Consider the following 17050-nt stretch of genomic DNA (forward strand, 5'->3'; position numbering starts at 1 on the left):
AAGAGCGATCCCCGCTGTGAACACGGCAAGCGTATTTGTGGAACCTCTTCTCCTCTGCTTTCAATTACATGGTGGCAGCTTCCCATCTCCAAGGGGTTTCTGCAACTCAAGCATATCCCAGTGTGCAACAGAGCCCTAATTCTGGCTTCTGTATAAAGAGAAAAGCTGCTTCAGAGGAATGTTGAGCAGAGATGTGTCAGGGTCTCTTGTCCCCTTCTCCAGCCAGCACTTTGCCACTCCTAACAAAGTACATAAGATCAGGCCACTGGCCCATCCAGTCCAGCATCCTGTTCTCACAGTGGCCAAACAGGTGCCTGTGGGAAACCCATAAGCAGGACCCGACTACAGGGGCACTCTCCCCTCCTGCAGTTTCCAGCAACATCCTGCCCACATGGGCTTCAAAACAGAGAGAGGGATGCTTGCATAAGAAAGGGAGGGGTGTGTAAGCATGAGTGATTTGGTACTGTGAAATGGCAGCTAGGGAATGGATTCACTACTTTTCTGCTCAAAGTATGCTCTCGTTTCATTCAGAAAAGGCACCTAAATTTCTCAAAATAGCAGGCTGCGGGTGAGCAGATTTCTTTAGGGCAGGGGTGATTAATTATTTGAAGAAAGAGTTCTGGTCCACATAGATCTCTGGTGGGAGCATTGGGAGTCCTAATTTAAGCCTAAACTTCTAGAGTCCTTGAATTCATTCAAACCCTAATTAGAAAGGTGCTTGGTTGTTGTTGTTGCTTTTTAAAAAAAGGCAAATTTACATTTGGCTATAAAGGCACCTCTGGGGATGTATGTTGTAACTTTAGCGTGTAAAGAAAGATCGGACTGAAGTGTGTAGAAGAGGGTTGGGGAATGTGTGCAGTTGGACTCCCAATTCCCATCAGCCCCAATTGTTAGGGATAATTCAGTGACTTCTGCAGGGTCACAGGTTGCCCATCCATGGTGTAGAATATAAATCATGCCTCTTGAAACATGTATGTTTGTTTTCCTTGTGAGTGAAACTATAGGACCTCAGGCTGCCAGATAAAGTGTGCAGTTGTTTTCTTTACTTTTTAAAGTGGTTTGTTGTGGCAGGTCAACAGAGAGCTTTAGCCCACTCGTAATTGCTCAAACTCAAATTGCTGGCACATGCTTACTGTAAATGCCTCTCACAGAAGAGTGACAATGCGGAGGCACCCAGAGACAGTTGAAGACTGAAGTGCTTGGTTGCCCTAGCACAGGGATTGGGGACCTGTGGCCCTCCGTATGCTGCTGACCTACAACTCCCATGAGCCCCCAGTCAATGTAGCCAGTGGTCGAGGATGATGGGAGTTGTAGTTAAGCAGCATCTGGAGGGCCATAGGTTCTCCACACCTGCCCTAGTTCAACAAATCTTCTTTAAAAAAAAGAATCTGACGTTTGCAGGTAGGAAAGTGATGGGGAAATCCCCTGAAAAGCGTGGGTGTTTAATGGGGAGGTTTCATGATTAATGGGTTTTCAAAGGCATCAGGTTGGCCACTGTGGGAACAGGATGCTGTGGGCCATAGGCCTGATCCAGATGGCTCTACCTACGTTCTTACAAACACCCTGCAGCCAGATCAGAATGGATGCTCCTTCTCTTGCAACCTAGTCCCAAACGAATCGGGATACATGCTCAAGAAAGGCCGGACATAGTTTAACCTCCATGTAAGCTTTGTGCAAGGTAGTAGGAATGAATGCTCAATGAACTGGTTGTCTGGAGGAGCCCTCTGCTCTGTACAGGTTCAACCAATCTAGCGCCCCAGAAGAAGAAGAAGAAGCAGTCCTCTGTATGTTCTGGGTACGTGCCTCTTCATTGGAAGGCCCAACAAATCCCGAAGCGTTGTATGAGTATGACAAAGGGCAAAGAATAAAAGTGGTGCATAAAATGCGAAATCCCAGACCAACACATGTTGATTTCTGCTGCTCTCCATCTTTCAGAACACTCCTGCAGCAACTGCAGAGGCTCCAAGCCATGGTGGCCGGCAAAGTGTCTCGCTCGTGCAAAGCTGCTGGCACGCAAACAGGGACCTGCCTCATGGTGAGTCCTGCCTATTCCGTTTCTCCTTAGGTCCTTCCCTGGGCCCATCGATGGGTCACCTTGTTTAGCTGGAATTACATCATGGTGTGGCGCAGGGGCAGGGAACCGTTTTTAGCCCAGGAGCCACATGCCAGCGGTGGGCTATGTCAAAGGGGGAAGTGTGTAGAGCAACAAATGCAAATCTTTAACTTTTGCGCAGTGGGCTAGCCCCAAAATAACATGCAGTCTCAGATCTCCTGTATGCTCCTCTCTCTCCCCAATATGACAGGTTCTGCCTAACATTAAAAAAAACCCTGCACTTCTCATCTCAAGCTAAAAAGTGCTTCTTCGTGATGTGCTAGCTTTCTTTGGCCAGTGAGCTTTCAACCATGCAATTCCCTCGGCAGCACTGCAAAGTCATATTGTCCCCAGAGACCTGTGTCGTCTGCTTCTAGGCTGGCTTTATTTGGCAGACGAAAACGGAAATGTGCTTCTCTCCCCCCCCCCACCAACCTTCCTTGCTGTATGAATTCAACAGGGGCAATTTGGTGTTGTTTTTGTTTTTCAAACAGCCGCCCCTGTATCTACCAGTCAAGCCCCCACTTTGATCTCCTGTTAATTCTCCCCTTCCTGCCTGAGCTTTTTCCTCTTCCAACATGTCCTGTCAGGCTGCTTTTTAAACTCACGGTTGTGTGTGCCTGTTGAGTCGCGAGGAGCCTGGGAAGTGCCCACTGCGATGTTATGAAACAACATTGAAATTCATGTCACAGCCTAGTCTAGCCAAGATGGATTTCCTACCTTTTTGAGTTTTGCGAGTAAGTAGCTCGGCTGAGCGGAATGGCTGCAGAGCTTCCAGCATTGCCATACTAATGTGGAACGTCTCTCCTTCTGTGGAGCTGAATCTGGGATTGCCTCTGCGCTCCTAGTTCAAGCATCCTGTCTCATGATTAAGGCAACCTGGGGAAGGAAATCACCCCTGAACCACACATCATTTTCTTGGTTTTGATATTGCTCTGTATTTGATGTTAGAGCTGCGAGACTTTATTGCTGTTCATTGGCTCAAGTATCACTGAGTCTCTGTGTCTTTCCTCCAAACTCCCCTCCCCCCTTGCCAGGTGGTGGTTTTATGCTTCGCAATAATTTTTGGCAGCTTTTCCCAAAGTTACGGTCCCACGTCCTCCATCACAAAGGCAGTGCTACCATCCCAGCATTCCACGCCAGAGTCATATACAGCCTCTATAGGTGAGTGAGCATCTCTCTCGTAGTTCTGCAGTTACTTGATTTCCAAAAGGAGAGGGAGCTACGATTTGCCCCCTCTGCCCTAACGAGCTAGATCTCCTAAAGAACTGACATAATGGGATTTGCATTGCCCCAAATGGTTTCTGTTCTTCATCCCCTCTCCCTCCTACCTGTTTCTGCACAGTGAGGTCAAGGAGTCTGCTGACTTATGAGGGGCCTCCTCACCCGCTGGAGGAACAGCACTTCTCAGATCTCAGCAACAGCTGGGACAGGCACCTGGAGGCCTCCAAGCACTCAGCCCTGCCTTCGGAATCCTTGTCTAGGTCTCCGCACGACCAAGTCACAGAGATCATGATAGCCAACGAAACGGGGCTAGAGAAGTCATTGCTGGTGGAGTTTCAGCAGCACAGGTGAGTGGGTGGCAAGGCAGTGGAGGGCACACAGAGGAACGGTGGGAGGAACCAGCTAGGGAACTTCCAAGGGAAGAAGTCTTAGAGCCTGGGGAGTGGTTGTGGTACCAGAATGAGTGGTCAGGGGGAGGAGACTGGGAAGAGGAGGTGTCTGAAGCTGAAGAGGTAGCAGGGATTAATGAGCAGAAAGAGTTTCTGGCAGAGAGAAGTCCAGAATAAGAGACAGAAGTGGAAGCAGGAGAGGAGGAAGGCCAAGAGGCAGAAACGAATCAGGCTGGGGCAGAGTCACAGGTGTTCCCCCCCTCCTGCCCTCCCCCTTGACTCCCAGAACCAGAAGAGGGCTGAAATGGGCAGAGCAGCAGCAGGCTTCACGCAGGCGCAGTCTCTGATTCCTTGGGGAAAGCCCTGGAGAGGAGGGGACCTAGACGGCTGTGAGGAAGCGGGGACTTTCAGTCTCAGCAACTGCTTTTCATGGAGGAAGATCACCAGGAATGGAGCTGCTGTGCTCATTAGGCCTGATCCTCAGCCAAGTCTGTGGAAATTGTGTTTTTGCTAATATGCTGACTGGCAGCAAGACTCCTGAATTTCAGACAGGAAGTCCTTCCCAGAGGTACCAGGGATTGAACCTGGGACCTTCTGCATGCAAAGCAGATGCTCTGCGACTGAGCCACAGCCCTTGCCCAGGTGATGCCTGCTGAATGGGCTTTAGTTAATCAGAGGATGGATTTCAACTGAACACGAGAAGAAACTTCTTAAGGGTGAACACTGTTCAGCAATGGAAAAGCATGGTGGGGTCCCCTTGCAAAGGCTGGACAGTCATCTGTTGGGAATGTTCTGGCTGTGGCTTTCTTGTACTGAGTAGGAGCTGGGCTGGATTGGGGTAGCCAACATAGAGCTCTCTCCAGATGTTGGTGGGCTCCAATTGCCATCAGCCCCCACATGGGTCATGGCTAGGGACGGTGGCAGTTGTGGTCCAGCAACTTTTGGAGAACATCAGGTGGCTACCTCCATTTTCAATGATGTCTTCACAACGGCATTGCAGGCATCACTTAGGAGAAGATGGGCTCTTTCCTTTTCTCTTGTGCAGGTGGGAATGGTAGAGATGGCACTGGTATTAAAAATAATGCATTAAAAATAGTTGCACATTTTTTTTTAACAAAATGAAAAACACTGCCTGATTAATTGGAGGTAGGTAGCTGTGTTGGTCTGACGTAGTAAAAAATAAATAAATAAAAATCCTTCCAGTAGCACCTTAGAGACCAACTAAGTTTGTCATAGGTATGAGCTTTCATGTGCATGCACACTTTCGTGCATGCACACAAAAGCTCATACCTATGACAAACTTAGTTGGTCTCTAAGGTGCTACGGGAAGGATTTTTTTGTATTTTGTTTTGATTAATTGGAGATGCCTTTTCCATTTTTCGGGGATTCATCTAACCAAGTAAATGACTAAGCGTTGCCCCTGACCGCGTGGCATTCTAGATGCCAGATCTTGGCATCTCCAGTTCAAAATGGTTTCGGGGAGCGAGGCTGGCAGGAAGGAGCTCATGCTTGCCTTGTGTCAATTTCCACGGCTGCTGATAAGAGCAATGAAAAAAGTAGCCTGCGCTGCGATTTGGGTTGCCGTTTTGTAGTAATGCCACTTCTCCTCCTCCCTTTGCTTTACAGAGTCAACTCAGAGCTGGACGCAAACGAAACTCTGAAGATTGTGGAAATTGACAGACGAGTGAATGCTACGTCTTGAGATAAAAATAAAAAATGGGATTCCCTCCCACCCTTTCTCTTTCTTCTAACCCAAGGTCTGAGGAACTTGTCTCTGTCAGTGAATCCAAAGGGCAAGAGGAAAGTGCCCGGCTGATTTTCTGCACTGGATTGGGAAGAAGTGGCTTTGGTCTCTGTAGTCCATTTACTTTTCTCCCCTCCTCTCCCCACCCCCAGCCTCCGACTCTCACTACTCAGTTTGCCTTTGTGCTTCCACAACGAAGGGAAAGAATGGAAGGAGGGCTTGTTGGCAGATGATGGGAGAAGGGATGCCTCCGAGCGGAGGTGCAGAAGGGATAACTTAAGCAGTCATCGCCATCACCGCAAAAATAACAAGATGCCTTGTTTCGGGTCTCTTAAAGGGTAACAAAATGTGTAAAATTAATTAAGATTAATGACTTATAGAGGGTTTTCTGAATTCATCCAAGATCAGCCTCCCCTGATTGGTGACTCTTAACACCATCATTTTATTCCTTTTTACAGGGAAATGTCACCATGGGGTGGCAAACATGTCTCTTACGCCTCCCTATAATTCGTCCTGGACCATTTCTGCCCCCGCCTCCATTGTGCAATAGAAATGCAACCACAAGGAAGGCACTTCCTTTTGATTTTTTTACCTTAGTGGCGAAAATGGGCAGGAATGGATAGGTTAATAGAAGTCTGGCAAAAATTTATGTTGCTTGTTCTCGAAAACTTCCAATTGTGTTCATCACTAAGCTATATGTGAGGAATGGGAGCTTTCCCCCCAATGCAAGCTCTTAAGTGTGGGATCCCTCATGCAACAGTGATGCTTGTGCCAGGTTGAGTCTTCTACCCTAACCAGCTGCAGTTCTATATTCTCTTATCTAGGAGCGAGCTTCATTAAACTCGGTGGAAATGACTTGTGTGTAGACATGGGGTCGCACTGTCTCAAATCTTGTAGCCAGCATTGCCTTAAACCTTTTTCCTCCTTCCACGAGGACTACAAACTTGTCCCTTCCTATAAAAGGAGGGCAAAATTGATAGGAATCGGTCAGATCCACATGTTTCCATGTCTTATAGCCTGGTCATGCAATAACTCATTTTCTTGATGTTACCTTATTCATGTTCAGTAGCAAAAGCTACATTGCCTTCATTTCCCCTTACAGCATTTTCTATTCCCCTCTATGACCATGTACCAGTTGTGTGCTGGAAATACAAAGCAGTCACCGATTCCTTTGCTGCATCTGTCTCCTGACAGTAAGAGCTGTTCGGCAGTGGAATTTGCTGCCAAGGAGTGTGGTGGAGTCTCCTTCTTTGGAGGTCTTTAAGCAGAGGCTTGACAGCCATCTGTCAGGAATGCTTTGATGGTGTTTCCTGCTTGGCAGGGGGTTGGACTGGATGGCCCTTGTGGTCTCTTCCAACTCTATGATTCTATGATTCTATGATTCATGAAGAAAACAGACAAAATTCGGTTAGTCTCTTTCTTGTCTGGTTTGCATGAGAAAATGGAGCCAGCCTGAACCAAATCTGCTTGGAGAGACCAATTTGTATCAGTTTCTCATACAGGCGAGAGGCCTCCAGGCAACTCAGATTCCTTTGCCATCCCTGTCCCTCCTGTTGTAAATAGTATTTATTAGTTGCCCCATGATATCAGCTGGCAGGCAGAACTACAAGCAAAGGACATGAAATCCCTCAAAGGCTCTGGGTGACTTTTGAGAAAGTTCTATAACTTGTTTTAGGCCCCCAACATTCAACTTAAAAATTGATGCAATGCAATGCCCTCACCCACCATCCTGGCCTCTTTGCATCCTATTGCGTTTTCTGTTCCATTGTGTATGCACTCACTTAAAGCAGACGTTGTGGTGAAAACCAGCAAAGGTTCAAATCTCATGTTCTACTTGTTCCACGCTACGGCAAGCTAAAATGATTGCAACATCCTCTCCTGGGGCTGCCAGGGGCTGTTTCTGTCTCCAGAAAAGTCAGTCACCCTCTGCCACCCTTTCCCGAATAACTGGTGGTGAGGATTGTTGGCTACATTTGTGTGTCACTTTCCATACCATTCACCATCTTAAATTAATATTGGAAGGAGTTGCATGCATGGATATCCTAACAGTGGAACAGGTGTGCAGAACCTTTGGCTCCCAGATTTTGTGGAACTACAACTCCGCATCCTTGGCCATTGGCCATGCTTTCTGGGGCTGATGGAAGCAACAGCCCCACACCTGCTGTAGAACAATGGTTCCCCCACCTGCCAAGCGCTAAAATTTTAGCTGCCTGTTTGGGTAATAAAAACGATGCCCTTGGCTGCCGTCCTGCAAGGTTTCTCAAGAACAGCTATACGTGCAAACGTTGAGCAGTGGTTATTTCACGCTGTGTATTGAATTCCATGACATCATCTGTCATTGATCCCACATGCTTGTAGCAATTATACTTTAAAATAAAGCTGATGATGGGTGGGCTTATAAAAGAAAGGGGCATTATTATAAACTCTATATTTATGGAAGTCACGCTTGGGTCAGTGACGCTTCTTAATATTGCATAATCATTGACTAGCATGTAGATGGTGTGTTTTATTTGTGCATATGCTTCAATTCTGCGCTAGCTTTCCCTTTATATCTGCTATTTTTACCGTGCAATTTAACGTTGAAGCAAATGCTTCCGAGCCAGATTTCAGCTGATGCAAATTGTTGGTTTTCCATTTTACACCAAGCTGAAGATCTGCTCCCCAACCCCTTCTTTATTTTTCTTCAGCTATTCTTAGCAACATCGTCCAATTCTTGACGATAAATCTGGGTTAAATGTCAAATTTTAAAATGCCAAAGTTCCCCTTTTAGGATTTATTCCATCGCTGGGGTTTCTTTTCTTTTCTTTTGCTTGAACCTTCAATTTTAAGGATTGGATGCTGTCTAGACGCAGTTTGGCTGTCAGTCAAGTGAGTGAGTAACATTAATCTGCCACATCAGGGAGAAGAACTTGGGATCTCTAATGTCACAAGTCCATTGTGCAAACTCCCACCACTGCACACAAAGCATAAGACTCTGTATATTTAGCATCCTTTTCATCACTCGGTGACAAAAATAATTCTCCTCTAATTGCTAATTGGAAAGAAGCCATTTCCCCCCTTGTATTTTTGAAGGTGAAACATTAGGCCACTGTGACGGGTGTGTGTGTGTGTTTTTCAAAAGTTACAATTGGTCCAATTAGCTCAGTATTGCCTTCACTGACAGGCAGTGACTTTCCAGGGTTTTGGGCAGGAGATAGTCCCAACTCTACCTGGAGATACCCAGGATCGAACCTCAGACCTTCTGCTCTGCCACTGAGTTGCAGCCCTTCCCTAAGTTCATATTTACTTACTAGTGGAGTTCTTCTGGAATTCTTTGGAAGCAGGAGTTCAAACCCACGGCTTCCAGATCCAAATCTGGTTTCTTGCAAAATGAAGAAAAGAAAAGAGAAATCCATCAGAAACAAGGTCCTGTGAAATTTGTGTCGAACATCTTTTAAAATAAATGTAACTTAAATTAAAAACCAGCAATTTATCTTAAGTTATTTCAATATTTTGACAGTTTTCACCATCTACTTAGATTTCATCTTTCCTAATAGTCCTCACGGCAACAATAATCTTATGCCATCATAAAGAATGTGGCTTAGTAGTTAACTAAGCCTTACTCAGAGTAGACACATTGAAATGAATGGACTTAACTTAGTCAGGTTCATTATTTTCAACAGGCCTACTCTGAGTAAAACTTAGTTGACTACCACCTTAACAAATGTATTGTGGTATGTAGAGAGGAAAACTAAACAGTGAGGTCAAAGAGGAATACAGTGGTACCTCAGTTTATGGACGCAATTGGTTCCGGGGAGCCGTTCGCTCCCTGAGCAGTACTTAAACGGAGCACCTTTTCCGCGCATGTGCGAAGCGCCGATAGAGTGCTTCTGTGCATGCGCGTGCTGCGGAACCCGGAAGTAAACACTTCCGGGTCCGCGGAGTACTCAAACCGCGGCAGACTTAAACCGAGGTATGACTGTAAAATGAAAGTGCAGAGTGTTATAATTCAATTAAGGCTTAGGTGCCTAAAGAATTAGCACAGTGACCATCATAGCTGCCAAGTTTTCCCTTTTCTCACGAGGAAGCCTATTCAGCATAAGGGAATTTCCCTTTAAAAGGGGGATAACTTGGCAGCTATGGTGACCATTCACAACAGCAGCACAATCACCCTTCCATTGCTAATTATTCCACCTGATGCAACACCAGCACTCTAGTCCTATATCGAAAAGTAACAAAACCATCTATTTAGAAACGTAAGTCACAATTTACATCCTGGATCACATAAATGATACAAGTGTACAATTTGATATTTTTCTATGCAAAATTTACAGATTCTACTTGCATGTTTTACTTGCTGGGGATCTCTGATGCAGAGCTTTGCAGCTGGCTAGACCACACTAGAATTCACAGGTTTAGATGTTCGAGAACAGTTTGCCGCACAAGCACCCAGTCTTCTCTCTTGAGAATGGTTCAATGTGGTGATATAGGAGGGGTGATAATCTACTCTAGAAGTGTGCATTTGTGGTCCTGTAAATGTCATTAGACTCCCATCACCCACCGCCAACATCATCAGAGGTGATTGGATTTGCAGTTGAGCATCTTCTGGAGGGGTCACAGGGTCTACACACCTGTAGACCTGTAAACTGGAAAGCCTATGCGTGCCATTCCCCATCTGGTTTTCAAGAAATAACTGAGTTTGAGAATGTAAGCATTGTTCACATTAACTAATTCTCTGAGGAAATGGTGAAAACTTGCACAGGACCCTGGGGAGGTAACTTTTAGATGTACCCAGGACCTCTGGGGAACCACTTATCTATGAAGAGAATCCCGTAAGACTGAGGGCTGGATCTGAGCAACCCAACCACGTGGACAGGAGAGGTCCAGTGGGACGATTCACACTATCTACCTGCCCACATTGAGATGCAGCCTCTAGCCACAATAGACAGTTCCATCATGCAATTGGATATGTCTGAAATGTATGGCCATTGCAGAAAATCCTGAAGCACACTTTCAGGGTGCACACTTAGTTGATATGGAGTGTTGACCAAAACTGATGGGCTTCAATAAAACCATTAATTTGGTGTGACCCACCTGCATGCTGTTCTGTGATACTAGATTGCAGGATAAGACCAGAGTGTGGGACAGGAAGGTGCCTCATACCAGCTCAGTCTATATGTCTAGCTCAATTTTGTGTTCACCAATCTGGTGCTCTCCTGATGTTTCAGGCAGTTGTGTGTGACTTCTTGGACACAAAGCACAATCATCTCCCCGCAGTGTCTTGGTTCACCACCCTAAACCACCTTCATCACTGAGGAACCAGGTCTTAAGTTTCTGATACAACCTCCATTTTCCCAAGAGGGAAGACACTTTAAAATCCACCCTACTAAGGCAGATGTCGTTAAAAAGAAAATCTGGTCTCACTGGTCCTTCTTTCAGCTCCCTTCAAGCAAATGCCCTCCCAATGCTGTTGGATTATGACTCTCATCATCCCTATTGGCCAAGCCTCTAGAGGGCACCAGGTTGAGGAAACCAGCCTTAATTCATAATTTTCTTCCCCTTTCTTTGGTTTAATGGCTTCCTCCACCATTGTGTTTCCATTATTTTGAAGGTATCAATATAAGAGAATAAGGAGGCAATATAGGAATTAGCAGAGAACAGAGCAAATATGCATCTCTCTTAAGTTTTATTTACACACAGCTGAACTTTATGTTGTAGGATTTTGGTACAGAGGTGAGTTTTTGAGCACTCATCTGTGATGTTGTATAGGCATGTTGGCAGGGCTGTCTGGTCATAACTGGTGAGGACTATTTCTGGTTCCATAGTAGTCAGGCACCACACAGGCATATTTGGTTTGATTCAATCAAATGATGATATATCTTAATTTTGTAGCATTAGCCGTGATGGGGACGTTCTTGTCTGTTATGTATGTAGAAACACGTGCTACTTATTTGAGGTCTAATCCCCAAGAACATTGGTGATCTATCTTCCGCAGTGTATCTCTTGATTTTCAGACTTGTAACATTCAAGCAGCATTTCCACCCTTTATCTTGGGTGCCATTCGTGTTGCCCTGTATTACAGTTCCAAATGCCTTTCTAGGGCTGTAACTTAGATGGCCTAGCACACAGACTGCTAAACCTTTACATCTCAGTTTTTGTGATGTGCTGAGCAGCAGGCCCTATTCTAAACTACTAGAGGAGGTTCTGCTGAGAATAGGATTATGGGTTTGATGGGTTTCTCCATGGATTTCTGTTTGAAATTTGGATTTCCAGTGCTGGATTCCCGAAACTGCTGGCAAACTCAGTGGAATCTAGAAGTTTTCAAAGAACCTAGGTGTTGTGGCTGCGGGAGAGAAAGAGGTGCAGTCCTTGAGCTAGCCCCAAGCATCTGCCCCCATAGGGTGAGTTTCTCCTCTGAACTTCAAAGAGTCTGGGTTCATACATCTCTAGATTGAAAGCCTGGAGGTGGTTTATTAAAGGAGAATGACCAATCATGGCAGATGATCTTGAACAGGGCTCCCACCAAAGAAGATACCACTTACCTCACTTTGCACCATAAATCTAAATACATTCAGCCAGATTTATTGCACATGGAAACTCAAATTTACACATGCACATCTCATCCAAGCAAGGCATTTCCCATTGGCTTAAATACCAGAATGTGTTACGAGACAATATAGCTTAGATTTATTGCCTAGCATAAAAGTTGCAGTTCTGTAAGTTCCATGCATTCGGTTCCACAAAAATCAGTGGGTCAAGTCATATATTAACTGGGTGCAGGATTGCAGCCACACTATGTAGCCATAGAGGAGCCGCAAGTGTTACACTAAGCCATCTAAGTCAGCATCCTTCTGCCCAAATATTTTCATTTCCAGTACTCATTCAGCTATGTGAATAGGCAAATATAGTTTTTTTTTGCTAGTCTGCATTTAAATGGAATTGTCTTTATGAAATATGGGAATTTAGCAAAATGCATGAGAAGAGTTCAGAAAGATTGGGTAAACTGCGATAATATCCCCCCCTTTTTTTTACTTAAACTGTTAATGTTCTTTGTTGTGTTGTTTTTGCTATATTAAATGCCTTTTCTTTTTGTATTTATACTTTTTCTACATGCACTGCTCTTTTAGGTGTGTCCACATGTGATCATTCATATTTCAAACAGGTGGGAGGGTGGGTGAGTTGGGTAAGAGTTTTTTTGTGTGTAAAGAACCTTTTATTTAGCAGACAGGTTTTTAACCAAGCAGCAAACTATGTGCTTTTTTTTAAAGTAGCTGAGTACAGTGAAAATATGTATTGCTTTATCTGTTTCCTTGCAAATAAATATTTTCCTAAAGAAAAGGCATATCCCATCATTCTGCTGTTTATTTTCCTCCACATGTATTTAGAGCAGTCAGCTGTCCCCTCCCATTTTTTTCTTTAACCCAAACACCATGCTTCAGTGCTTGGAGTATTTCCAGTTTACTTTTCATGCTGTCAGCCTATTGTCCAGTATTACCTCCAAATGGTAAAAGATCAAAAGCAGTAATGTGTCTCACAGTCGTGGACTTGCCCTTTGCTTCATAGAAAACACTGAACTAATCATTGTGTTTTGTTTACAAGATTTGTGGGGCATTGGGAGAGCTTGTAAAGCTGAAAAATGACTGCAGTTCAGCCAATACTCAGTGTTGCATGCATTTATCTCAGGTATATTTGAGGGCCACCTTTGACCAGTGGATATCCGCCCCCTTGCAGATAGATGTCCATCAGGCCTAGGGCAGATCTAACGAAATGTCATTCCATCTGTGTCTAAAATTTTTGCATCAAACGACGACTCTCTTAAAACTGCATGTTTTATTTTCCACTAAAAGCAGGCAGGGGGTGGGGTGAAAATTAAAGGAGATTAATGCATAAATAAATGCTGCGTGAGAGGATTTAGGCCAGCATGGATGCTCTGACCTACCTCTCCCGAATATATTTTTATTGACTGGGGGGGGGCAAGAGAGAAGGCAAATTTAGCAAATAGTGCAGGTTATATGCTAGATTAATAACCTAGTTTTATTTTCAAAAATGAATTTATTGCAGGAAGGATTGTGTTTTTTAGAACACTGATTTACTTAAATTTATTAAAACTTAGAACATGATGGGGTTTTTTAAATTAAAAAAAATCAAGAATATTAAAGCCAGCATTGCAAAAATACAAATATTTTGCTATATAAAAACTTGTGCTTTTTCTCTTATTGTTTATTTTCTTACCAGTAGCAGAGGCCTAGGTAGCTCAAGTATATTTGTAGTACTTCTGGATACATGTTTATTAGCAGTCCAACACAGCTGTGGTTAAAGAGTGCCTTTTACCAGGTTTGGCTGGTATGCCAGCTGCAGCCATATCTAGATCGGGATCTCTTGGCCACTGTAGTCTAGGCACTGGTAACCTCAACACTGGACTCTACTGCAATGCCCTTGTATGTATGCTTGGACATAGTCTGGAAACTTCAGTTGGAGCAGAATGCAGCAGCTAGAGTTCTGATGGCTAAAGCAGGCATCCCCAAACTGCAGCCCTCCAGATGTTTTGGCCTACAACTCCCATGATCCCTAGCTAAGAGGACCAGTGGTCAGGGATGATGGGAATTGTAGCCCAAAATATCTGGAGGGCCAAAGTTTGGGGATGCCTGGGCTAAAGGCATGTGACACTCTAACATATGTTACCTAGTCAGGTTCATGGTTCTTGTCATAATACACAATCTCAGTTTGACCACCGAAATCACCTGCTCATTTTCTTAGAAGCTTGACTGCTCTCGACTAAAAATCGAGCATTTAGATTAATAACCCCTTCCGAATCATCATCAGTAATTCCCTTCAAAAACTCACCCATAAAGTCCTTTTGGTTCTAATGCAATAAATAACCAGTTGTTTCCCTGATCAGACCTTGCAGAAAGTTTGAATGATGGGGTAATTCCAAAATAGATGCAAAATGGTTCACAATCTGTAGAGTCTCCATGCAAGACACCATGCAGGCTCCAGTGTAATATTAGTCTCGATCCTGTCCATTTTCTCACTTGACTAAAAGAAAAGATGACCTAGAACTCTGACAGGAGGTTACACTATAAGGACTTCAAGTTCCCTTCCATTACCATCATTCTATGTGGATTGTATTGGTGGCTGGTTGGGTGCTTGTAATGTGGAATAGTAGCTTCGGTTAAAAAGACACTATGTGTGATTTAGGTCCAGCATTCTGCCTCTGACAGCCATGCAGCCCCAAGATAGAGGTGAAGCTGGAACTAGCCAGAGGGTGGGATACCACCAGATCTCATCAAGATGCCTCAATAGCAGTTGTCATCTCCTGGCATTTTGGAGCTTGAATGGAACACGGAAAGCCCTTAGCGCAACATGCAAAGCTGGAAAAAGGGTTTTGTTAATTGAACGTGACTTTGAGAAGGCCACGCTGACAACGCTGCCATCAAGCAAACTTGAATTTGAAAAAGAGAAGCTCAATGGAAAATTCAGTGGAAGTGATGGGAAGCAACGTTCATTCCATCAGCGCTTCTGAAAAATCAGGTCTGACAGCACTTCCCTTTGCTCTCCCTATGCCCCGCCCCCAATCTGCTCTAGCCAGTGTGGTGTAGTGGTTAAGAGCGGCAGACTCGTAATCTGGGGAACGGGGTTCGCGTCCCCCCTCCTCCACATGCAGCTGCTGGGTGACCTTGGGCTAGTCACACTTCAATGAAGTCTCTCAGCCTCACTCACCTCATGAGTGTCTGTTGTGGGGGAGGAAGGGAAAGGAGAATGTTAGCCACTTTGAGACTCCTTCGGGTAGTGATAAAGCGGGATATCAAATCCAAACTCCTCCTCCTCCTCCTCCTCTTCTTCTTCTTCTTCGTTCCCCGCCTCAGTTCTGCGGGACAGATTTGAGGATGGTATGTGGGGGGAGAATTACTATTATTATTAAATTTGTATACCACCTGATACCCGCAAATCTCAGGGTGGTTCACAGGATAAAATCACAACATAAAAGCACAAAGTACACAATCAAAACAAAAACAATGCAAGAACAGCCCCCCCCCCCAATTTTAAAAAGGCATTGGATGTGAGAAGAGGGAGGGAGGGAATGTTCTAGAATTCCATGAACGCCAGAAAGGAAGAATGATGGAAGTGAAGATGATGTTGCTGTTGAGACTATCAGCATTCCAGTAACCAAGGAACAGCTTTGCTTCGTTTTCTCTTTCAGAGAAAATGAAAATGGGGTCAGGATGACTTGGAATTGTAGAGTTGGAAAAGACCCAAAGGGTCATCTAGCTCAACCCCCCGCAAGGTAGGAAGCACAGTGCTGTGTGATAATGAAGCTGCTCTTTATTAATATACTCATAATCACTATGCACATGGAATGACTTCCACGAGCGCAGCAGAATATTCCCACCATCTCTTCCCCACCACCTGTTCCGTTTACGTTGTCCTTGTTGATTCTTATAATGCCCAGCTTTGCACTGTACACTTTACTGTGCAGCTAGGAAAGCAAGGTTTGCGAGAATTTGACATTAAAAACAACCACCACCTTGTTTCAGCTGCCCTGCCCTACCATCTTTTAGAATCACTGAGACCCTGCAGTTAGGCACCTCAGTAATCAATAACTTTGCTTGGCATCATGCATTAGTGCTACTGATCTTTTGCTGAAAGGGATGGTCTCTGCCAGCAGGAACACATGAAGGTTCACTGACACACACACACACACACACACACACACACACACACACACACACACACACACGTGTATTGGGGTTGTACTCAATGGTGATTCTGCACTGGTGGAAAGAGTGACGGGCTGTGGGTTTGCCAATAGGCGATCTGCCGCCTGCCTCAAGCCAATCTAATGGCTTAAGTGAGCTCTTGTCCCAGCAGGAAAGTTGCTTCTGGGCTTAATAACGCACGATGAGTTCACCAGGAGCTGTCCCTTGCTGGAGGACCGCTGGCAACATATACTCCGCTGTCCAAAATCTTCAGTAAGCGCTTTCTCACGCTCTTTATTCCTAATGGGCTCTCAACACCCTTCACTCTCCACTGCGCTGATGCTTCCAGTTTTCTGCCCCCCCCCCCGAAGGACTGCCAAAATATAAAAATTAAAAAGCACTCCACCTCGTCCTAACACACTGGAGACGTCCACGAAACTTATGCCCGTCCATACCTCCAGTCAAAACGCTTCTGGATGCGGCACAAAACGGGGCGTCCATCTGTAGCCCCGCCCCCAACTCTCTCCCCCACCCCCCATCCGACACACACGCACAAAACAGAGGAGTCTGGCCAGGTTTTAAGGTGCAGCTGCTCCTACTGTCCTCTTCGAGCGGGCGTGGCGGGAGGAGCAGCAGGAGGGGAGGAGGCTCTGATTGGCCAGAGCGGAGGCGGGAGGTAGGGAGTTTCCCACAATGCCCCGCTGCAGCCAGTGCGGCCGCCGATGGATGCTGCGGGAAGGTGCTGCCATTTGCAGCCGCCTGGACCAGTGGCTCGCTGAGGGGGGCCCCGCTCCGGCAGAAGCAGAGGCAGGCAGGGAGGGGAGCACCCTTCTCACCCCAGTCCCCGGCAGCCCTTGACAGCGAAACTCCCTTCCCTCGCCTCTCCTCCGCTTTCCTCGCGGGTCGCTGTCCGTTCAGCACCGCG

General features: G+C 45.5%; 1 protein-coding gene across 2 annotated transcripts in view; it reads left to right on the top strand.

The window, feature by feature from the left end:
- The window catches only part of CREB3L2 (cAMP responsive element binding protein 3 like 2), an 82155-nt gene extending 67098 nt beyond the window's left edge, over positions 1 to 15057 (top strand). Inside the window, exons 9-12 of one of the 2 annotated variants that reach the window (XM_060279940.1) lie at positions 1936 to 2035; positions 3130 to 3256; positions 3438 to 3663; positions 5332 to 15057. In XM_060279940.1, coding sequence (XP_060135923.1) covers positions 1936 to 2035; positions 3130 to 3256; positions 3438 to 3663; positions 5332 to 5407 — 529 coding nt within the window. In that variant the 3' untranslated portion in view covers positions 5408 to 15057. The remainder of the gene's footprint in view (positions 1 to 1935; positions 2036 to 3129; positions 3257 to 3437; positions 3664 to 5331) is intronic. The other variant, XM_035126616.2, reaches the window with a different exon arrangement.
- The last annotated feature ends 1993 nt before the right edge of the window (positions 15058 to 17050 follow it).

The sequence above is a fragment of the Zootoca vivipara genome, chromosome 10 (genome assembly GCF_963506605.1).
Source record: "Zootoca vivipara chromosome 10, rZooViv1.1, whole genome shotgun sequence".
Lineage (NCBI taxonomy): Eukaryota > Metazoa > Chordata > Lepidosauria > Squamata > Lacertidae > Zootoca > Zootoca vivipara.